The 24,445-nt window shown below is 44.6% G+C and overlaps 1 protein-coding gene across 1 annotated transcript in view; it reads right to left on the reverse strand.

Annotated features, from left to right (window-relative positions):
- Positions 1-8,658: 8,658 nt before the first annotated feature.
- The window catches only part of LOC149462523 (uncharacterized), a 199,003-nt gene continuing 183,216 nt past the window's right edge, over positions 8,659-24,445 (reverse strand). Inside the window, exon 10 of the mRNA XM_089676851.1 lies at positions 8,659-12,264. Within this exon, the coding sequence (XP_089532977.1) occupies positions 11,027-12,264 (1,238 nt within the window). The 3' untranslated portion in view covers positions 8,659-11,026. The remainder of the gene's footprint in view (positions 12,265-24,445) is intronic.

The following is a 24,445-nucleotide window of genomic DNA, read 5'->3' on the forward strand; positions in this document are numbered from 1 at the left end:
GCGGGTTCTGTCAGTCTCCCTCCTAGACTCCGCCTCCAACCGCCATTCCAGCAGGAGCTCCGCCTCTAAATACACACTCAGGGAGGAGAAAAAGGGGAACCCGACATCGTGTGACACCTTTTATTACATGGAAATACGAAAATCAACGGGACTAATGCAATCACATTTACTGCAAAATCAGAGGAGCCAAAATGTGTCCCCCGAGCAGTCATATATTTCTGTCCCCCTTGGTGGGAGTGGAGGTGACCCCTCTATAAGGATCTACAGTCCATACACACCCAGCACAAGGCCGGGGTCACACTACCAGACGCTTCTCGGGGCTGCAGTTCCTCTGAGCTCCACAAGGTGGGGATCTCACTTCTACCCAGACAGGAAGTCTGTATGAACTACAGACAGGAAGTGATGTCAGGGACAGACAGGAAGTGATGTCAGGTACAGACAGGAAGTTCTATGAATGAGGAAGTAGAGAGTCGTCATTCCTGGATCTGGCAGCAGAGGAGGTAATATGTAGATGAACCCCTTCAGGGGGAGGAGTTGATGATAATATATTTGCCCCCAAAGCTGGCCTACATGGTTCAGTTTTATCGTTCAGCCAGCGGGATGACCATAAAAACTGAAGCGATTCCCCCATCCACACATTGGAGGTGGATGGGGGAATCCTCCCCGCTGCACTCTTGTATTCTGACAATGGGGGGACTCCTCCGCTCTCAGAATACACAGATCAGCACTGAAGCTATTGGCTGCAGCCGCTGGGGGAGTGGCTTTTATCCGGCAGTGGCCACACATGGATGGAAATGTGAGCGATCCCTGCTGAACCAGCTGAATTTCCATGGATCTATGGCCACCTTCAGTGACTTCCTCCCCTCCCCCTCATCTCCTTCATGATGGAAGTCATGCTGAGATCATCTCCCATTGGCTGAGCAATATTCTCATTTGTCTCTCAGCTCCTTCTTGCTATTCCTCGTCCTGCCTGTTGTTTCCTTGGATTGATTTTCTGTGTAGTGACCCCGGCTTGGTCTCTTGGATGCGCTCGTCTGTTGCTTGCCCTGACCTTTCTCCTGATTCCTGGATCTCCTCCTCATCTCTCCTCCATATCCTCTTACACAGCTTTTCTCCACACCTGCAGTGACCCTGGGGGGAGGAAACTTGGCACCAGCACGCCGCCAAATCCATCCCCACCATTAGGGGCTCTGGAGACAATTGTCTGCTATTTACACCCCGTTCCTCCGCACGTCACCTGATCACATGACAGCTTACTTCCACAGATTCCGGACAGATTTCTGGATGGTAAAGGTCAAAGTTCACTCTTCAGTTTAGGAGAGGTAGGACGCACCCAGGAACTAGGATTTGGTTTATAGGGGAGCCTCATCTAGAGGACCCCTCAAATCTCCTCATCCAAATGTCCCTCCATCCAGAGTCTATATGTCCTATGACATCACACCTCACAGCTCCTCCCCCCATTGTCCCTCCATCCAGAGTCAGAGAATCCTATGACATCACACTGACCTCACAGCTCCTCCCCCCAATGTCCCTCCATCCAGAGTCAGAGAATCCTATGACATCACACTGACCTCACAGCTCCTCCTCCCAATGTCCCTCCATACAGAGTCAGAGAATCCTATGACATCACACTGACCTCACAGCTCCTCCTCCCAATGTCCCTCCATCCAGAGTCAGAGAATCCTATGACATCACACTGACCTCACAGCTCCTCCTCTCAATGTCTGTCAGGGATCGCGGTGGCACACGGGTCTGTGCATGCACAGAACGCCGATGCGCATTAGCCGGCGGGCACTAGGGCATAGGCAACAGCGGCAGCTGCGCATGCGCACTCGCAATCGCGGACGCGTGCCTGGCACCAATGATAGCACAGGGCACACTATTTAAACCAGCCCTGTGCATTACCAAATTGCTGTATGGTCTTCTTCCTGTGTTCCTGCTCGTTTCTGTCCTGTGATTGCCTTGTTGCCGACCCAGCCTGTCCCTGATCCTGTTGACCATCTCCTGCTCTGACCTTTGGCTCGTTCTGACGATTCTCTGCCTGATCCTGATTGTCTGACCTCCTGTTGCTGAACTTGTCCTGTGACCCGTTTATCCTTTTGCCTGCCGCTCTGTAGTGTGTAGAGTGCAGTGGTCAGAAACATGTCATATACAGCCCTGTGTATAGAGTGCAGTGGTCAGAAACATGTCATATATAGCCCTGTGTATAGAGTGCAGTGGTCAGGAGTATGTCCGATACAGCCCTGTGTATAGAGTGCAGTGGTCAGGAGTATGTCCGATACAGCCCTGTGTATAGAGTGCAGTGGTCAGGAGTATGTCCGATACAGCCCTGTGTATAGAGTGCAGTGGTCAGGAGTATGTCCGATACAGCCCTGTGTATAGAGTGCAGTGGTCAGGAGTATGTCATATGCAGCCCTGTGTATAGAGTGCAGTGGTCAGGAGTATGTCATATACAGCCCTGTGTATAGAGTGCAGTGGTCAGGAGTATATAATATACAGCCCTGTGTATAGAGTGCAGTGGTCAGGAGTATGTCATATACAGTCCTGTGTACAGAGTGCAGTGGTCAGGAGTATGTCAGATACAGCCCTGTGTATAGAGTGCAGTGGTCAGGAGTATGTCCTATACAGCCCTGTGTACAGAGTGCAGTGGTCAGGAGTATATCATATACAGCCCTGTGTATAGAGTGCAGTGGTCAGGAGTATATCATATACAGCCCTGTGTATAGAGTGCAGTGGTCAGGAGTATGTCATATACAGCCCTGTGTATAGAGTGCAGTGGTCAGGAGTGTGTCATATACAGCCCTGTGTATAGAGTGCAGTGGTCAGGAGTGTGTCCTATACAGTCCTGTGTACAGAGTGCAGTGGTCAGGAGTGTGTCAGATACAGCCCTGTGTATAGAGTGCAGTGGTCAGGAGTGTGTCATATACAGCCCTGTGTATAGAGTGCAGTGGTCAGGAGTGTGTCATATACAGCCCTGTGTATAGAGTGCAGTGGTCAGGAGTGTGTCCTATACAGTCCTGTGTACAGAGTGCAGTGGTCAGGAGTGTGTCAGATACAGCCCTGTGTATAGAGTGCAGTGGTCAGGAGTGTGTCATATACAGCCCTGTGTATAGAGTGCAGTGGTCAGGAGTGTGTCATATACAGCCCTGTGTATAGAGTGCAGTGGTCAGGAGTGTGTCAGATACAGCCCTGTGTATAGAGTACAGTGGTCAGGAGTATGTCAGATACAGCCCTGTGTATAGAGTGCAGTGGTCAGGAGTATGTCCTATACAGCCCTGTGTATAGAGTGCAGTGGTCAGGAGTATGTCATATACAGCCCTGTGTATAGAGTGCAGTGGTCAGGAGTGTGTCAGATACAGCCCTGTGTATAGAGTACAGTGGTCAGGAGTATGTCAGATACAGCCCTGTGTATAGAGTGCAGTGGTCAGGAGTATGTCCTATACAGCCCTGTGTATAGAGTGCAGTGGTCAGGAGTATGTCATATACAGCCCTGTGTATAGAGTGCAGTGGTCAGGAGTGTGTCAGATACAGCCCTGTGTATAGAGTGCAGTGGTCAGGAGTGTGTCAGATACAGCCCTGTGTATAGAGTGCAGTGGTCACGAGTATGTCAGATACAGCCCTGTGTATAGAGTGCAGTGGTCAGGAGTATGTCATATACAGCCCTGTGTATAGAGTGCAGTGGTCAGGAATATGTCATATACAGCCCTGTGTATAGAGTGCAGTGGTCAGGAGTATGTCATATACAGCCCTGTGTATAGAGTGCAGTGGTCAGGAATATGTCAGATACAGCCCTGTGTATAGAGTGCAGTGCGTCAGGAATATGTCAGATACAGCCCTGTGTATAGAGTGCAGTGGTCAGGAACATGTCATATACAGCCCTGTGTATAGAGTGCAGTGGTCAGGAATACGTCAGATACAGCCCTGTGTATAGAGTGCAGTGGTCAGGAATATGTCCTATACAGCTCTGTGTATAGAGTGCAGTGGTCAGGAATATGTCCTATACAGCCCTGTGTACAGAGTGCAGTGGTCAGGAGTTTTTCCTATACAGCCCTGTGTATAGAGTGCACTGGTCAGGAATATGTCCTATACAGCCCTGTGTACAGAGTGCAGTGGTCAGGAGCATGTCATATACAGCCCTGTTTATAGAGTGCAGTGGTCAGGAGTATGTCATATACAGCCCTGTGTATAGAGTGCAGTGGTCAGGAATATGTCATATACAGCCCTGTGTATAGAGTGCAGTGGTCAGGAACATGTCATATACAGCCCTGTGTATAGAGTGCAGTGGTCAGGAGTATGTCATATACAGCCCTGTGTATAGAGTGCAGTGGTCAGGAGTATATCATATACAGATTTGTGTACAGAGTGCAGTGGTCAAGAACATGTCATATACAGCCCTGTTTAGAGTGTGCAGTGATCAGGAGTATATCATATACAGCTCTGTGTACAGATTGCAGTGGTCAGGGTTATATCTTAGGCCTGATTACAGAGTGCAGTGGTCAGGAACATGTCCTATACATGCCCTGTGTATAGAGTGCAGTGTTCAGAAGTATATCATAAGCAGCTCTGTGTACAGAGTGCAGTGGTCAGGAACATGTCATATACTTATATCTTAGGTCCATATACAGAGTGCAGTGGTCAGGAGTATATATTAGGCCTCTGTGTCGTGTGCAATGGTCAGGAGTATGTCATATACTGCCCTGTGTACAGAGTGCAGTGGTCAGGAGTATATCATATACAGCTCTGAGTACAGAGCGCAGTGGTCAGGATTATATCTTAGGCCTGTGTACAGAGCGCAGTGGTCAGGAGTATATCTTAGGCCTGTGTACAGAGTGCAGTGGTCAGGAGTATATCTTATGCCTGTGTACAGAGTGCAGTGGTCAGGAGTATATCTTAGGCCTGTGTACAGAGTGCAGTGGTCAGGATTATATCTTAGGCCTGTGTACAGAGCGCAGTGGTCAGGAGTATGTCATATACAGCCCAGCATGCATAGTACAATGGTCAGGATTTTGTGGTATACAGTCCGGTATACAGAGTACACTGGTGAGGAATATAAACCCTTGTAAGGAATGCAGGTATCCAGCGACAGCAGGGATGACCAGATCGGAGGGCTATGCCTAAGAAATGTGGAATAAGATGGAGTAGGAGGAGTGTGATTACAGGGGGTGTAAAGTCAGGAGGTTTGTTACCTCCATGCATTCTATATATGAAAGTAAATACCCTTCTCTGTGCAGCAGCCCCCCCAATACTCACCTGAGCCCCATCCTGATCCAGCAATGTGCACAAGATCCTTGGCAGTCTGGGGACTCTCCCTCCTCTTTGGCTGAGACAAGAGCAGAGGCCATTGGCTCCTGCTGCTGTCAATCACAGCCAATGAGGAGGGAGAGGGGACTCTGTGGAGACACAGAGCAGCGAATCGCTCCCGAGCCTGCTTGGATGCCCCCATAACAAGCTGCTTGTTGTGGGGGCACTCAACAGGAGAAGGGACCAGGAGTGCATGTGGGGGACTCGAGAAGAGGAGGATCCAGGCTGCTCTGTGCAAACCCATCACACACAGCAGTAAGTATGACATGTTTGTTTTAAAAGAAAAAAAATGTTGCCTTTACAATCGCTTTAAGTCTCATTTACTAATGGACACGACACCCTCCGACACCCACAGACCATAAACAAAGCAAAAGTGACAAATAAATGTGACAGCAAATAACCGACCCAACAACCTGACTATAATACACTGTGTACAATGGAGGGAAGCTGACATACACCGGGCAGACCCAGGACTGGGAATCAGAGGAGCAGAGATGGGGAACAGGATGCAGGAAACCAGAATCAGGGGAAAGTATACAAGATACAGGACGCAGGATCCAGCAGGGAAGCGGCTCACAGGCAGAACACTGAGGCACTGATGAAAACTACGGGGGGATTATATACCTTCCCAGCAGCCAGCATCAGGTGGAGCCTCATTACTGACATCTTCTGTCTGCTGGGAGACACAGCAATGTCTCCTCTCCACTTCCTCCTGACTCACCCCTCACCCAGAGCTTCCTGTCTGTACCTGACATCACTTCCTGTCTATACCTGACATCACTTCCGGTTTGTGCCTGACATCACTTCCTGTCTGTATCTGACATCGCTTCCTGTCTCGTAGAAGGGCACTCACCACCTGGTGGAGCTCAGAGGAACTGCAGCTCCAAGAAATGTCTCATAGTTTGAACCTTGTTTCCAAATGTTCTTGAATGATCATGTCTATGTCTGGCAGGTTCCAGGACTCTTCAGAGTGGCAGTGAGGTGATGACTCCGGAACACTCTCTGGGTTCCTTCACCAGGCACTGCAATTATACCCGACTGGTGGGAGCCATCATCTCCTATCCTACAGTGAAAGTATAATTGTGACATCAGCAGAGAGGCAGAGGGAGGGTGGGATCCGGTAAGTACCACCACTGACCACCAATGCTGGTCTGGGGGTACACTTTATTCTCACTGACACCACCAATGGGGCTTATTTTATCTCACTGACACCAACAATGTTTTTATCTCACTGACACCAGGGATGGGGCTTATTTTATCTCACTGACACCAGGAATGGGGCTTATTTTATCTCAATGACACCAACAATGTTTTTTTTAGCTCACTGACACCAACAATAAGGCTTATTTTATCTCACTGACACCAACAATAAGGCTTATTTTATCTCACTGACACCAACAATGGGGCTTATTTTATCTTACTGACACCAACAATGGGGCTTATTTTATCTCACTGACACTAACAATAAGGCTTATTTTATCTCACTGACACCAACAATGGAGCTTATTTTATCTCACTGACACCAACAATGGGGCTTATTTTATCTCACTGACACCAACAATGGGGCTTATTTTATCTCACTGACACCAACAATGGGGCTTATTTTATCTCACTGACACCAACAATGGGGCATATTTTATCTCACTGATACCAATGATGGATGTCAAGGAAATCATGCCCACAGTGACTGGCTAACTGGAGTGAGATCCTTGATTGGTGGAGAAGGAATGAGGGTGGGGCTTTCTCTGAATTCTCATCTGCTGACAATTGATGGACTGATCTGAATTCTGTGTGAAATATATCTGGTTGTTAATGATTGGCTGGAAATCAGGCGGTCACACCCCTAACCGATGACTCCTCATCTGTCGGCAGGTTTCCCCACTGACAGCTGAATGTCCACAAAAGAATTGTCAGCAATTACAAATTGTGGAAAACCCCTCAGAATGTCTCTGAGAAGAAATGATATTTTATCTTCTCTCCAACTCAGACTATATTTGTCTTAGACGTAAGAGGCCCAAAATCCAGAGTCCCTGTCAGGTCTGAGCTCCAGCCGAATACAATCACCTTCTCCACTCACATAGTTTGCTTTTGTAAATGAAGTGAGTACAGAATTGAGGAAAGCGAGGACACCCGGCAACAATGGGATTCTGTCCTATCTCCTGCACCCGGAGCAAATGAACAACATGTACCAGCCTTCCCAGCCCCATCAATGTACACTGTGGAGGCATCTTGTATGTAGACTCTGGATTCAACAAACCAGCAGCCTGGCCATTCAGGAACGTACCATTGTTCAGCTCTGGGGGGGGAACAAACATCTCTCATGGAAAGGAGCTCTGGGGAGTCAACAGACCAATCTTTCATCTATACATATGTTTCCATCTCTCCACATCACTCCATTCTTTTTCTGGACAAAACCATTATAAATATCAGCGACAGATTTACAAATCTAGGATTTTACAATGAGAACACAATGTCACAAGGGATCTATAAAAGATTTTATCCGGACACAAGATCCCATTGTAAGAAAGGAATTCTGAATATGAACAGCGACTGTTATGTGGGATCCCATTATATTCAGTGCGGGGAAATGTATCTTTTATATTTTACTGAAACCTTAGATAATAAATGACATTTATGTCCCAGAAATTAACTTTACTGTATTTTTAACTGAAATTGTACCTTTCATAAATCATTGCACTAATATTGTGTAAAATAATAAAAATCATAAAACATCAGAACTACTAACAATTTATCCTCTAGTGTGTCTGCTGTTGTGAAGAAATATATATATAATATTTGGGGGTTTTAAGTAATTTTAAGGTAGAAATTATTTTTAAAACATGTAAACAAAAGAATTAAAAATGTCTCCAGGACTCCATGGACCCCTTCATTCCACACAGTCTCCAGGAACCGGGAAACCACAGAGAAACCAAGTGTCCCCCGACTTCCTCTCCAGGCTGGGATGTCCCCCTGGTTGGGTGCCCCCTACAGTAGAAGAAGCAGACTGCACCTGCCTACATCTTCTTTATGCTTTGTCTGATCAGGATGGCGGTCATTTCTCCCTGAACACGGAGCCCCCTAAACACGAGGTAAACGTGGTGCAGCATTGAGCCACGTCCAGCTGTAGTGTAGACTTTGATAGGCTGCAGGCAGCGGGGCTGGACGCTGTACCTGTGCCTACCAGGTGTATTATAATGCCAGCATTGCACCCACAGGGGCTGGACCCCCCCATGTACAAGGGGCCTAAGAGATACCATCAGCTGGTGTCCCATTCCACCAGACCCCTATAACTGGAAGAGGAAATGTTTGGGGGATGTGTTGTAGAAGAACCCAGACCACGGTATTGTGTGATGAAATTATAATTCAACTTTATTAATCATATATATGTGACACTTTAACAACAGAAGAAAAGAGATAAATTGTTTACATTTCAAGGATCTATTTATACCATTTATATCATCTATGCTAAGAAACTGATTAACATATGACACACCCCTCATTAATACCAGCCCCACCCACTTATGTGACCCTCTAAACATCCAAATCCCTGTAAATTCCCAGAAGACACTTTCATCTTTTATCCATAACAAGCTGATTGGGTACAAGAGAACCCCGAGCCCCTCCTACTCATTCCCACACAAGTCCATGTCACCATCTACAAGGTGAGAGGACCTGAAGGAGAACAAGACCAGGACCACCAGGACCATCACCTGACTGAAGCCATGCTCACATTTCTTTCTAATGCTGCTTCTATGGTCTCCTCAGATACAGATTTGGCAGATGTACATTAGTGGAACCCTTTCACTCCGGCCAACGTACGGTTTACATCAGAAGCAGCACGGCCTTATAGCTACAGCACCCGGGGGTTGTCTACATTTGTTAGGCCAACTGTCGGATTTCTGGTGGAAGTGATTCAGCTGCACTGAACGTCCTCCCCCCACCATGTATACTGGGCTCAGCTGTCTCTCCTGCAAGCCCAAGACAGACATGGTGGGTGTCAGTGGTGAGGGCAGAAGGAGATCAGCAAACATCTGATCTCTGATCTCCCCTTCAGTGAATGGATGTGGGAGGTGGGAGATTATGTCATTTCTGGGTTCAGCGCTGTCATTCTCCAGTCACTATGGTTTGGGAAGGAGCTGATTAGGCATGATCTGTGCTTGACCATCTTTTTTGGGGTACAGAGGTGACATTGGGGGTCTAATAATGTTCTGATGTCTCTTTAAAGAGGACCTGTGACCAGAAATATGTACCAACCCCCTATCTGATAGAAGCCATTTTAAGTGAAAAAGAGCTGAACAAAAATTAAAGTAACACTATAAAAATAAAAACCCACAAAACAAATCACACGACACATTTTACATATCATTGCACAAGTGAGAGTGAGAACAATCATTCTGAGGCCATCGTTCACGGATAACTATCTGAACTGATAACCTATAAAGGCTCTTAAAGCGTCACCTTTGAACAATTTTTGGTTCTGAAGTTTGTCACCATTTCACAAGTACGCACAATTTGTAAAGTTTGACATGTTTGGTATCTATATACTTGATGACAACCCCATATTTTATATTTCACCAAACAAATTGGGTCATATATTGTGTTCTTTGTGCACTAACATTATCTTTATTTGTTTTTACAGGAAATATGCATTTGATAAACAGCTGTGCTAATGTTCTGGGGCATAAAAAATGGCAACTACCACCATTATATTCTCCAGAGTCTCTGCTTTCAGAAAGTAAAAGAAATGTTTGGGGTTTTATCTAATCATATGGCCTAAAATGTGAATTTAACTTTAAAAAAAGCAAAATAAACTCTGGCAGTGAAAGAAAATACAGCAATATATAACATTTCAAAATCAAATCTATGGCAGCAACTAATGGCTTAAGAAGCAAACCCACCATATTACTCAACCAGGTTCCAACTAAACCCACCCAAAACGTTGGATCCCACCTCCTCCCACCCAGGTTCCTGTTGGAACTCCTTTTCCTTGTGTAGATATCCCCTTCTGAGATCCTCATGATCTAATATAAATGTACAACACTCTCCATCTGACATCAGTTTGTAGACTCCACTTTGGTCTTCCAAGAGATAGTCAGCTGCCAAGCAGTTCTGTGACACCACCCTAGATGGTGGAGCCACTTCTGCTGTCAGCTCTGCTTATAACATCAATGGTGTCATTGGTTATCTGATCCATGACTCCAGTACACAATTTCAACTTACTTATCTTAGATTCCCCATCCCGTCTATGAAGGGGTCACTGCATAAAGCATCTCCAATCCAGAGAAAATGTTTCTTCTCACTGAAAGGCCAGGGGAGTATTGGGAGAAATTGAGGCTTTCCCTTGCAGATATGAAGGGGGAGGGGCAACATAACCTAAAGCCATTGGACCCCATCCTAGACTCTGGTACTGAGGCATTGTTGGTCATGTATTGGTTGGTCAGATTCTGGCAATGAAGAAAACACACGGGAACATAGCTCAGTTAGTGAATGATGAAAATGAATTACATGTTTAGTCAATGCTCCATAAAAAAGGATAAAGATGAGAATGATGAGGAATACAGTTCAGTCATTGCTGCTTGTCTGAAAAAATGTCCAAAGGTAAAATATTCACAGGCCTTCTAGGTGTGTTTCTGATGGACATAAGCACTAAACCCAATGAATCCGATCATTAGAGTCCTGTTTGTTCAAAGGTTTTTTTTTTTTTTAAAGTAGCATCATGTCTTCCCTAGTTTGTGGGAAGACATTGGGCCTGTGAGCCTAATGGGACAGCTGCAACGTCTTTAATATTGCCTCTTCTTCTGGAGTTTCCTTTATGCAGCTCAAGCTTGTGAATCCTCTGGTGATAGATTAGCCCGGCATTACCTGTAAAAGCTTTGTCACATTCTGAACATTGATATGGCTTCTCTCCAGTGTGGATCCTCTGGTGTGCTATAAGATCTGATTTCTGTGTAAAAGCTTTGCCACATTCAGAACATTGATGTGGTTTCTCTCCAGTGTGGACCCTTTGGTGTGCTATGAGATCTGACTTCCATGTTAAAGCTTTGCCACATTCAGAACATTGATATGGCTTCTCTCCAGTGTGCACCCTCTGGTGTGCTATAAGAGCTGACTTCTGTGTAAAAGCTTTGTCACATTCAGAACACTGATGTGGTTTCTCTCCAGTGTGGATCCTCTGGTGTCTGATAAGATCTGACTTATGTGTAAAAGCTTTGCCACATTCAGAACACTGATATGACTTCTCTCCAGTGTGAATCCTCTGGTGTCTGATAAGATGTGACTTCTGTATGTAAGCTTTGTCACATTCAGAACATTGATATGGCTTCTCTCCAGTGTGAACCTTCTGGTGTAGGATAAGCTCGCTCTTAGTTAAAAAAGCTTTATCACATTCAGAACACTGATGTGGTTTCTCTCCAGTGTGCCTCCTCTGGTGTCTGATAAGATTTGACTTCTGTGTAAAAGCTTTGTCACATTCAGAACATTGATATGACTTCTCTCCAGTGTGAATCCTCTTGTGACTGATAAGACATGACATCCATGTAAAAGCTTTTCCACATTCAGAACACTGATATGGTTTCTCTCCAGTGTGAATCCTCTTGTGTCTGATAAGATGTGACCTCTTTGTAAAATCTTTGTCACATTTAGAACATTGATATGGCTTCTCTCCAGTGTGCCTCCTCTGGTGTGTGATAAGATGTGACTTCTGTGTAAAAGCTTTTTCACATTCAGAACACTGATATGACTTCTCTCCAGTGTGAATCCTCTTGTGACTGATAAGATTTGACTTCCTTGTAAAAGCTTTGTCACATTCAGAACACTGATATGACTTCTCTCCAGTGTGAACCTTCTGGTGTCTGATAAGATGTGACTTCCTTGTAAAAGCTTTGTCACATTCAGAACACTGATATGGCTTCTCTCCAGTGTGACTCCTCTGGTGTATGATAAGATGTGACTTCCTTGTAAAAGCTTTGTCACATTCAGAACACTGATATGGCTCCTCTCCAGTGTGAACCTTCTGGTGTGCGATATGTTTTGCCTCCATTGTAAAATCTTTGTCACATTCCAAACAAGAAATAGCTTGAAATGACTCCTCTTATGTATACATGGGTTGGACTTTACTGTAAAGCAATTGTCACTTCCAGAACACTGAAATGACTTTTCTCATGTTGTCCTCTGAGGTTGGATCAGTGTTGAAGAGGACCCAAAGCACTTATGACATTTAGAACACGGATATGACTTGTGTCCTGTGTGACTCCTCCAGTGAACTGCAATACAAACTTTCAGTCAATTACAACACCCAGATGTTTGGTTTCCCATGTGACTGAGTTGTATTCACAAAGACCAATATGACCGAAAACGTGATTCGACAATCCACCTGTACAAAAAATAAAAAATAAAAATCAGAATTCTATATAAAGGGCTAAAGTTGTTTTTTATTTTTAATGATCATTAATAAATATATCTTATATATCATCGCAGGCTGTGTCAGCATTATGGTTGTCCTCAAAGGGCCAGTTGTAACTGTAAGACTAGATCTCCAGAGCACCTCACCCCCCCATTACATCAGATGCCAAGAACCCCACACCCTCTCTAACATCACCGTGCACCTCCTTTGGAGGCAGAGCGGGAAAGCAGAAAGTGCAGGGTCTGGAGGAGGACCAGAGGAGGAGTGGAGTCAATTACCAGAGTCTGCTGAATGCTGAGACTAAGGGAGGTGAGGATGAGGGGATGATGCAGCTGCACTGAGAGGTGCAGGATTTGGCAGAGGAGTTCTTTTCTCTTCTCTGCTGCCGACTGCTGAGACAAGGTGGGGGAGAAGACAAGGGGGTACCCGCAGGAGAGGTGCAAGGGCTACATGGAATAACTTAGAGGGCAGGATCTGGATACAGGTGTTTGACACCTGTGTTATATATATAGAAAGCATATGTACATCATCATTTGTATATATATATATAATATTTTTTTTTTAATTAAACTAAATTGTATTATTTAAGTTTTTAAGTGCACACAGTATATCCAACATTCAGCCCAGACAATGGAGTCATACATTCTAATGTATAAGCAGTTGTGGCAATGTTACAGATCATACAGAACAATAACTTGCTTTGTCTCTGGTGTCACTTTTACTTTCTATAAACAAATGAAAAGAGAAATAAGAAGCAACGTAGAACAATTCACCTGTACATGGCAAGTAACTCTCTCCAGTACATACATAGAGAGCTGACTCCGTTCAAGTAGGCCTGTGTCTACAGGATCATACACCAAGTATCGGCCTCCAATGTAGTCACCATTTAGTAGGGTACAGTTGGCCGGGTCCATTTTTAGGGGCCTAAAAAAGTTAAACCTATAAAAACCTATGACAAATGAAGTATGGGGAGTGAGTACCGGAGTATCCAGCCAGTTCTGCCAGAGAGCCATAAGTCTCCTAGGAGAAGTTAGGTTTTCATGTATTATTATGGGGTTCACCTGCTCAATCCATGCCTGGTGGGAGTATGAGTTGATAACCAGAATGCTTGGATTCGATTTGCAGGTTCGTTCAGAAAGTGCATCTAAGGATCCAAAAATTACAAGCTTAATCTCAACTAGGGAGAGACTTTGTTCAATTAAAAGAAAAACTTCAAAAACAAGTGAGAAAAATGTAAATGAGAAGCTGAGAGAAGAGCTAAAAACACTAAAAATACCCCCAAAGATCTATCCTAGAAATTCAGTCTAAAATGTAACAATTACACCAAGAAAACCCTCAACTGAGGGAAGAGATAATGACACCAAAGATACAAATGGAGCTCAACAACCAGGAAAGAGAATCAAAGAGGATGATTTATACAAAGTACCCATCAAGGAACAACAGACCGGTGAGACCAATCAGCTTCCGAAATGTAACGAGACAAAGACCAGCAATAGCCAAGACAACTCTACTAATCCTGAGACCACAAATAGTGATGGCCGAACACCCCCCTGTTCAGGTCGCGGTCAAACATCCGAACCTACAGAATGTTCTACAGTGAATGTCGAAGATGAAGGACTGAGAGGTGTCTTACCGCATCTGAGTATGAAGATCCCGCTCAGTTACTAATATCCGGCATGAGTTATAAGATGAAGTCACGCGGTATTTTAGTAGTGAGACATTCATTCATGTTCCTGGTGTCAGTGGGGTTTCCTGCCGACAGCTGAATGTCAAAAGAATTGGCAGCATTGCCCAACAATTAAAAAAAAAAACAAGCCCATCGAGACTGGTATGGATTTTGAGAGAAACCTTCCATGACAATTTTTTTTTAACCCCTTCCATACCGGGCACTTTCACCCCCTTTCTGCCCAGGCCAATTTTCAGGTTTCAGCGCTCTCACACTTTGAATGACAATTGCGCGGTCATACAACATTGTACCCAAACTAAAACGTTATCATTTTCTTCACACAACTAGAGCTTTCTTCTGGTGGTATTTAATCACTGCTGCGGTTTTTATTTTTTTGCTAAATTAACGAAAAACAACCAAACATTTTGAAAAAACACATTTCTTTGTTTCTGTTATAAAAGTTTGCAAATAAATAATTGTTCTTCATAAATTTAGGCCGAGATGTATTCTGCTACATTTCCTTGGTGAAAATAACCCAAATTAGGATGTATTATTTATTTTTTAGGAAAGTTATAGAGTTTACAAACTATGGTATATATCGAATATTGATCAATCCTGAAGTACTGACAGCCAATCTAATTTCTTGAGGACCAAGAATGTCAGAACAGTACAGATATCCCCCAAATGTCAGGACGGTACAGATATCCCCCAAATGTCAGCACAGTACAGATATCCCCCAAATGTCAGGACAGTACAGATATCCCCCAAATGTCAGGACAGTACAGATATCCCCCAAATGTCAGAACGGTACAGATATCCCCCAAATGTCAGAACGGTACAGATATCCCCCCAAATGTCAGGACGGTACAGATATCCCCCAAATGTCAGGACGGTACAGATATCCCCCAAATGTCAGGACGGTACAGATATCCCCCAAATGTCAGGACAGTACAGATATCCCTCAAATGTCAGGACAGTACAGATATCCCCCAAATGTCAGGACAGTACAGATATCCCCCAAATGTCAGGACAGTATAGACATCCCCCAAATGTCAGGACAGTACAGATATCCCCCAAATGACCCCTTTTTGCAGAGTAGACAGTCCAACGTACTTCATAAGAGGCATGGCGAGTTTTGTGACGTATTTTATTTGTCAGAATTTTTCGGAAAATGAAAAAATGTAAAAAAATTATTTTCACTATTTTTTTTACATACTGTCACCAGTGCAGTACAGCGTCATCATATAACTGGCATGGCGGTGAACAGGGACACTGACTGGTGACAGTATGAAAAAAAAAAATATATTTTTTTTTTATTATTATTATTTTTAATTTTTTATTCCTTTTTTTCTTTTTTAATTTTTTTTTATATTTCACTATGTCCAAAGTAGTATAATGTTACCATAGTAACATTGTACTACTTTGGGGAAGTGATCAGTATTTTTTTTGGTTACACAATTTTCTTATAGCAAAGAATTACTTCGCTATAAGCAAGCATTTTCCTGAATGACATCGATTCATTCAGGGTTTTTTTTTTTGTGCTTAGCTGTGATTTGGCCACAGATAATCACATGACATGTGCATGTGATCGCTGTGACCATTCACAGCTAGACACACTAGTATACAATGGATGGCATGAATGAAGCCATCCATTGTATACAACTGTCATGTGACCTGCTGTGATTGGTCACAGCAGGTCACATGGTACCAGCAATGGGGGCTGGTACACAGATCTGTCATCGGCCATGTTCGAGGTACATGGCCGGTGACAAATCGCGCTGCTGCGCGCTCTGCAAGTGCGAAAACTGTGTATGTGTGGGAGGATGCCATATGGCTTCCACCCGAAAATCTACAGCCTTTTCCTGGCCACCAAATGGCTATTGGCCGGATGGCTATTGGTTAAAAATGGCATGGGGGTCCCCCCAAAATCCATACCAGACCCTTATCTGAGTATGCAGCCCGGCAGGTCAGGAAGGGGTGGTGAGCGTCCCCCTTCCTGAACCATACCAGGATACATGCCCTCAGCATGGAGGGGTGCCTTGGGTCAGGAGCCCCCCAAAGCACCTTGTCTACATATTGATGGGGACAAGGGCCTCTTTCCCACAACCGTGTCCTGTGGTTGTGGGGGTCTGTAGCCTGGGGGGCTTATTGGAATCTGAAAGCCCCTTTTAACAAGGGGACCCCAAGATCCCAGCCCCCCGCCTATGTGAATGAGTTGGCGGTATATGATACTGCTACCCATTCACAAAAAAAAGTGTAGTGTAAAAAGTGATAGGACAAAGTCTTTGACAAGTCCTTTATTAAAAATAAACATTTAAAAAAAATGTCCCCCAAAGTAGATCCAACATCAATCACGATCCTGACACCACCGCTACCCAAAAAAGGGGGAAATAAAGCTCTGCTTGTGATGCTGGCTCCCGGTTGTCTGACAGCTGGGGCCGTGACAACAGTTTTTATATACCCCACCCCCTTGTGATATCACCACACACTGTGATTGGTCAAAGTATTACACCTGATTTGTGGTTAGGTGTATTGCTTTGTTCAATCACAATGCATTGTCAGGGTGCAGTGCATTGTGGGGCACGGTGGGCAAACAGCCCACTGAACACCCGTACTTTTTGTGTTTGCCGAACACATGAACGGCCCATGTTCAAATCAAACTTAGGTTCAACTCGAACATGAAGCCCATCCCTACAAACAAACAATCATCAAACCACAAGAACAGCCAACAAACTCCGGATTCTTTTTGTTAATAATAGACTCCAATGGGAAATATCTAAACACCAAACGGCTCTTCCCAGGAACAAGAGACAACAAAATTCAAGTCCAACAACTGAACAAACGACAGGAGTCATCAATGATCCGTATTTCACCAACCCCAAACATATCATCATACACACCGACCCAAACATATCATCATACACACCGACCCAAACATATCATCATACACACCGACCCAAACGTATCATCATACACACCGACCCAAACGTATCATCATACACACCGACCCAAACGTATCATCATACACACCGACCCAAACATATCATCATACACACCGACCCAAACGTATCATCATACACACCGACCCAAACGTATCATCATACACACCGACCCAAACATATCATCATACACACCGACCCAAACATATCATCATACACACCGACCCAAACATATCATCATACACACCGACCCAAACGTATCATCATACACACCGACCCAAACATATCATCATACACACCGACCCAAACGTATCATCATACACACCGACCCAAACATATCATCATACACACCGACCCAAACGTATCATCATACACACCGACCCAAACGTATCATCATACACACCGACCCAAACATATCATCATACACACCGACCCAAACATATCATCATACACACCGACCCAAACATATCATCATACACACCGACCCAAACATATCATCATACACACCGACCCAAACATATCATCATACACACCGACCCAAACATATCATCATACACACCGACCCAAACATATCATCATACACACAGACCCAAACATATCATCATACACACCGACCCAAACATATCATCATACACACCGACCCAACATATCATCATACACACCGACCCAAACATATCATCATACACACCGACCCAAACATCCTCCAGGGACAAAAGGAAGCCTCTGAGAATAAACTATTACAACTAACAGAGACCGCACAACAAAAATGTCCTCACTCCAACATCATACTGTCCTCCCTAATTCCAAGGATGGACATAACAAACAATAGAAAACTCAGCGAATCAACACAGAGCTGGCAGATAAAACCAGGTCAGAGCCTACCATTCACCTGACACAACATCATTCCATCATGACCCAACACCTCTATGACTACAAACACCTCAACTAACAAGGGGGCAGTCAACTAGCAAGAGAACCCAAAGACATTGTACTGAATGGAACTCACAACCCGGGATCTGCCACAAACCATCTCAGATGGACACAATGGGGCTGATTTACTAACTCCTCAGGGACTCCTCTCTGTCTGCAAACAGATCATTGGACTCCTCCCTGTCCACAAACTAAGCTGGGGTCAGTTTACCTCCTAGACCCCTCAGAATACGCTGTGCTTTCTAATGTTCAGCTAAAGTTATCTTTTTACATAGACAAGACGTCTTTTTAGGAACTTCTCAGGAGGACATTTACCCAAAAAACCCTTCCCCTCCTCCTCTAAGAACCCCCTCTTCTCCCCCCCACAGAGGACACCCCTCCCCCACTAAAGACACCCTCTCCACTGAGGATACCCCATTCCTCTCTTTTCCTCCTCTGAAGACACTCCTCCCTCTCCCTTCCTGCACTGGGGACACCCTTCCCCCTCCCCTTTTGAGGACACTCTCTCCCCTAGTGTTGTCTCCCCTCCCCCACTCAAGACACTCTTTCCACTGAGATCATCCCCTCCAGTTTAACACGTTGCTACCCGGCCTATAGCCAGATGGTGGCCGGGTGAAAAGCTCATCTTTATGGGTGGACACCACATGGCAAAAATAAAAAAAAAATTGAAAAAATTATCAATTTTTTTTTCGTGCTGTCACTAGTCAGTGTCCCTGATCATCGCCATGCCAGTTATATGATGACGCTGTACTGCACTGGTGACAGTATATAAAAAAAAAATAGTGAAAATTATTTTTTTTAATTTCTTCATTTTCCAAAAAATTATGACAGAAAAGTTACAACTTCAAAAAACTCACCATGCCTCTTATGAAATATGTCACACTGTCTACTCTGCAAAAAGAAGTAATTTGGGGGATATCTGTACCGTCTCGACATTTGGGGGATATCTGTACTGTTCTGACATTTGGGGGATATCTGTACTGTTCTGACATTTGGGGGATATCTGTACCATCCTGACATTTGGGGGATATCTGTACTGTTCTGACATCTGGGGGATATCTGTACTGTTCTGACATCTGGGGGATATCTGTACTGTTCTGACATCTGGGGGATATCTGTACTGTTCTGACATTTGGAGGGATATCTGTACTGTTCTGACATTTGGGGGATATCTGTACCATCCTGACATTTGGGGGATATCTGTACTGTTCTGACATCTGGGGGATATCTGTACTTTCCTGACATTTGGGGGATATCTGTACTGTCCTGACATTTGGGGGATATCTGTACTGTTCTGACATCTGGGGGATATCTGTACTTTCCTGACATTTGGGGGATATCTGTACTGTTCTGACATCTGGGGGATATCTGTACTTTCCTGACATTTGGGGGATATCTGTACTGTTCTGACATTTGGGGGATATCTGTACTGTTCTGACATTCTTGGACCTCAAGAAATGAGATTGGCTGTCAGTACTTCAGGATTGATCAATTTTCAGATATCTCCCATAGTTTGTGAACTCTATAACTTCCCTTCAGACTAAATCATAAATACTAATTTGGGTTATTTTCACCAAAGACATGTAGCAGAATACATCTCGGCCTAAATTTATGAAGAACAATTATTTATTTGCAAACGTTTATAACAGAAACAAAGAAAAACTTGTTTTTTTTTAATTTTCAGTCTTTTTTTGTTAATTTAGCAAAAAATAAAAACCCCAGGGGTGATTAAATACCACCAAAAGAAAGTTCTAGTTGTGTGAGGAAATGATAACATTTAATTTGGGTACAATGTTGTTTGACCGCGCAATTGTCATTCAAAGTGTGAGAGCGCTGAAACCTGAAAATTGGCCTGGGCAGGAAGGGGGTAAAGTGCTCGGTATGGAAGGGGTTAAGAAGCTCCGGGTAGTTCTGGTTATTAAGGATACGTATGAATGTGGTAAAACCTTGAGATTGGAAATAATATTTGGCCTTGCTCCACATTCTGTCAATCAGTGCTAGAGTGGGGAGCTGTGCTAGGGCTTTGAACTCACCTGCTTCCAGGCATTCCACTAAATGATCTGTGGACACAATCCCTAGAAGAAGTGACCTGACCGGGTCTGGGTGTGGATTGTCCTGCCAGGCTGGAAAGTGTTGTAACTGGGCCACAATATAATAAAGAGAAGGATTGGGAACCTCAGGGCCTCCCATATCTGTAGCCTCCTGTAGAGTTTCTAGTTCAATCCGAGGCGTGGCATCCACCAGATTAAGGAGCCAAACACCATATCAAATCTTCTAAAGATCCGTATAGGAATCCAAACAGGGACGTTGTGCAGAATATAAAGTCATTGAGGGGCCCAGATCATTCTGATGAAGTTACACCTCCCTACCACGGATCGAGGGAGTTTAGTCCAGCTAGTTGTTTTCTGTTGAAATGTTTTAATGAATGGATGTCAGTTTAGATCTGTATATTTCGATAGAGTGGGGTGAATGATAATACCCAGATATATAAAGGAGGCCACTATTTCAATCTGCGCAGCTTCAGGTGGTATGGGATGTGTAAGGGTGTCCAGTGGGAGAAGGGTGGACTTATCCCAATTTATTGAGAAGCCGGAGAAGGAGCCAAATTCACTGATTAATGTCATTAGGTGTGTCAATGAGGCAAATGTATCACCCAAAAACAGAAGGGTGTCATCGTCATAGAATGCTACTTTCTCCATCTGCTCTCCTCTACAAAAACCATTTACCTGGACCCTCTCCAATGGCAGCCACCAGAGGTTCTATCACTATAGCGAATAACAGCGGGGAGAGAGGACAGCCCTGCCGTGTTCCTCTGCCTAGTGTGAATGAGATGGACAGGGCATTGTTAACCCGAATGCGGGCCGACGGGGCACGATAGAATAATTGAATCCACAAAATGAAAGTGTCCCCCGGGGTTACATTTCACAAGGACTTGCCAAAGGTATCTCCATTCTACACAGCCAAACACCTTAGCAGCGTCGGGAGACAAAATCGCCATCACCCATATTATCAGAAGGGATTTGAAGGTTAAGATAAAGCCTATGACTATTGATTGCTGTAGATCTGAATGAAACCCGACTGATCCGGGTGAATAAGTGTAGAGATAATCCTAGTCAGTCTGGTCACCAGTACTTCAGTAATAATTATGAGGTCTGAGGTCAATAGCGATATGGGCCGGTAGGATTCTGCTAAGGTTGGGTCCCTCCCCGCCTTCAAGTACGACTATTATTGCCTCATACATGGGGAGGGAGTTCTGTTCCAATGCCACCTGGAGTATTTTAAGTAGTTCAGGTAGAAGTATTCCCCCAAAAGATTTGTAAATTTCCATCAGCAGCCCATCTACACCGGGAGCCTTGGAATTGGGGTATGAAGCTCCAGCCATCTGCAAGTCTTCAGGAGTGAGTGGTGCATTAAGCTTTTGCCTTTGTTGAATAGTAAGTTGAGGAAGTGTTAAAAACTCCCGCATGCTAGAGTCATCCGAAGACACTTTGGGAGAGTAGAGCGTTTCATGAAAAGATCTAAAGCCTTGTAAGATGGAGGAGGTATCTGTGACCAATTCAGTCGAGGACAGTTTTGAAGAAGAGATATGAGAAGATGGTTACTGAGCTTTTGCAATGATTGCGAGAATATGACCCGTCTTTTCCCCCTCCTCAAGGTTTGAGAAGAAAAAATGTTTGTTTTCAGCATGCTGAAGTTGGACAGTGCGCAGAAATTGTTGTGCTGCAAGTACCACCTCTCTGTATCAGGGTTGGTATTGCTAAGATAGGCTTGTTCTGCCTTAGTTACAGATTGGCCGGCCTCAACCTCCCACTGTCTGGAGTTAGTCTTCATTCTGGAAATGTCTTTGATACGCGTGCCTCTAATATATGCTTTCAAAGCATCCCAAACAATCATAGGAGATGTTGAATGTCTGTATCCAAGTAGAAAGCCCTGTAATTGTTTATGCATTAAGTCAGTGAAGAGAGTTATCCAGAATGGGTTGAGCTTCCACAATGTAAATGTAGAGGACCTTTTCAGGGACAAGGATACACGCATTGGGAATGATCAGATAGGCTCCTGGCTAAAGAGGTCACCTGAGGTGTATATGGTAGAATCAGATTGGAACCCAATGCCAAATCTATATGGGATAGAGAGGAGTGGGAGCTTGAGTGACATGAAAATTGAGCATCTAGTGGGTGGAGGGATCGCCATAAGTCCCGGAGTCCAATTTCCTTCATGTGGTGGACAAAAGGAGTGATTTGTCTAGGGCCAAGTGGGGAGAATTTTTTTAAGAGATCTAAGGAAGTATCCAAAACTGTGTTAATGTCCCCCATTACCAATAATGGTGTTTGTGGATGGGTGGCTATAAATTGAAACAGACATCTCACCGTCTCCATATGAAATGGTGGAGGTACATACATATTTGCAAGAACACATAAATGAGAGTCCCAACTGTATAACAGAAATATATAACGACCCAACGGATCTATTTTGGATGAGATAACTATGAAAGGTACTTGTCGCGGTATGGGAGCCTGCCAATTATTAATCCCCTTATTAATGCCTTGTATCACATGCCCTCAGAGTCCTGCTCTGTATTCTTCCAATTGTCCCCTGTGTCACTGGCCTAATGGCCTAATTAAATTACTCTGGACCCCTCCTCCCTTCCCCCTTATGCCAAATTCCTGAACTCTCTGGACAGGACCCATTGCCATGGTAACCCGACAGGAAGTATCCGGTTACCAGCTCAATACTTAAAGAGAGAGCAAGAAAACCCCCAGTGTGTTCTCCTGGCTGTGTGTGTGAGGTAAGGCTGTGCTGAGCTCCAGCTCCTCTCATCCCCCGTCCTCTTCCTCATCTCCTGGACTGTCTGTGTTGCCTGCAATCCCTGCACTGTGGAGGGATCTTCTGCTGTCCCCGTGAATCTGCCTGGATCTATCCCCTGCCTGGACTGAACCCCTTGTTCTCCGTGAGTACCTGCTTCCCCACTGTTACCTGGACTGTTACGGTGGTGACTCCTCGCACCCCTCTCCTGTGTCAGACACCCCCTTGGCTCTCCTAGTGGACTATAAGTGGGTGGGGACCCTCGTTACCATTGAGTGGCAAATCCACCCTCTCTGCCACCCAACGTATTGAAGGACTGCCGTCTGTTTGTCTCAATAAAGCTTTGTGCGTCTGTCATCCACTCCGTGTGTTCTGTCCTGCCTTTCCTCCGTCACAGTACTCTTCTGGCAACCATTATACTCATGCCCCTAGAGTACTGAGAGTGTGCAGCATGGAACTGAAGGGGGAACTCAGAGCGTTTCAAAAGATGAAGAGTATCCAAAGTCATGTGAGTCTCCTGAAGGCATACAATGGAAGGGTTTTGATGGCTGAGGAATGTGAAGATAGCCATTCTCTTCTTTGGGTCATGCAGACCACAGACATTCCAAGAAAGGACAATATCCTTTTGATTACTCATAGTTATGAAGGAGGTTATGAAGACTAGGAGTGTGATTCCTCAGGAGTAGTGTTCCATGTCCCAAGGAAGTGTTTGGTGGGATATCGTCAGCACAATATATACAATTATAGGGAACACCCAGAGACGATGGATCTCCTCTCACACTCCAGTAGGCGATAATTGGTGTAGGATGTTTTCCGGTCCAGAGACAGCATAGCAAGTGAAAAAAATAGAAAAAATACCAACTTAGGCCCAAACATGGGCAAACCTGAGTCAACTCAAAAACGCCCCGCAGGGTAGCAGAAGGGGAAAGCAAAGGGACTATATGTGACATTCCAAAGGGTGTAGCCATGAGAGTCATCTGTTACTAAAGCAAAGCAGGCAATCTACTCATCCCTGAACTCCGCTTTCATACTAAGGGAGAGACAAGGAGAAATTTGAGTTGTGAATGCCGGGCAATGGATAAGTCATACTGGAGCTGGACATAAGCACCTTTCATTCCTATCCAGCCAGGTAGCTGCTGCTGCAGGGGAGTCATAGAATTGTACGGAGTCATCTGTTCTGACTCGTAGCTTCGCAGGATAAAGCATGGAGTAAGACACTTGGATCACACGTAGGCGGCATTTAACATCAGTAGATCTGGCTCACTTACGCTGGATTTCAGCTGAGAAATCTGGAAATATAGATATTTTTGCACCTTGTATTTCCATGGCAGGTGGTTGTCTAGCAAGATGGAGGATGACATCTCTATCCTTGTAATGTAAACGTTTCAGTAGACAAGGTCTGTC

The sequence above is a fragment of the Staurois parvus genome, unplaced genomic scaffold, assembly GCF_062004578.1.
Source record: "Staurois parvus isolate SC_StPar_1 unplaced genomic scaffold, SC_StPar_1.0 ptg000174l, whole genome shotgun sequence".
Taxonomy (NCBI): Eukaryota; Metazoa; Chordata; class Amphibia; order Anura; family Ranidae; genus Staurois; species Staurois parvus.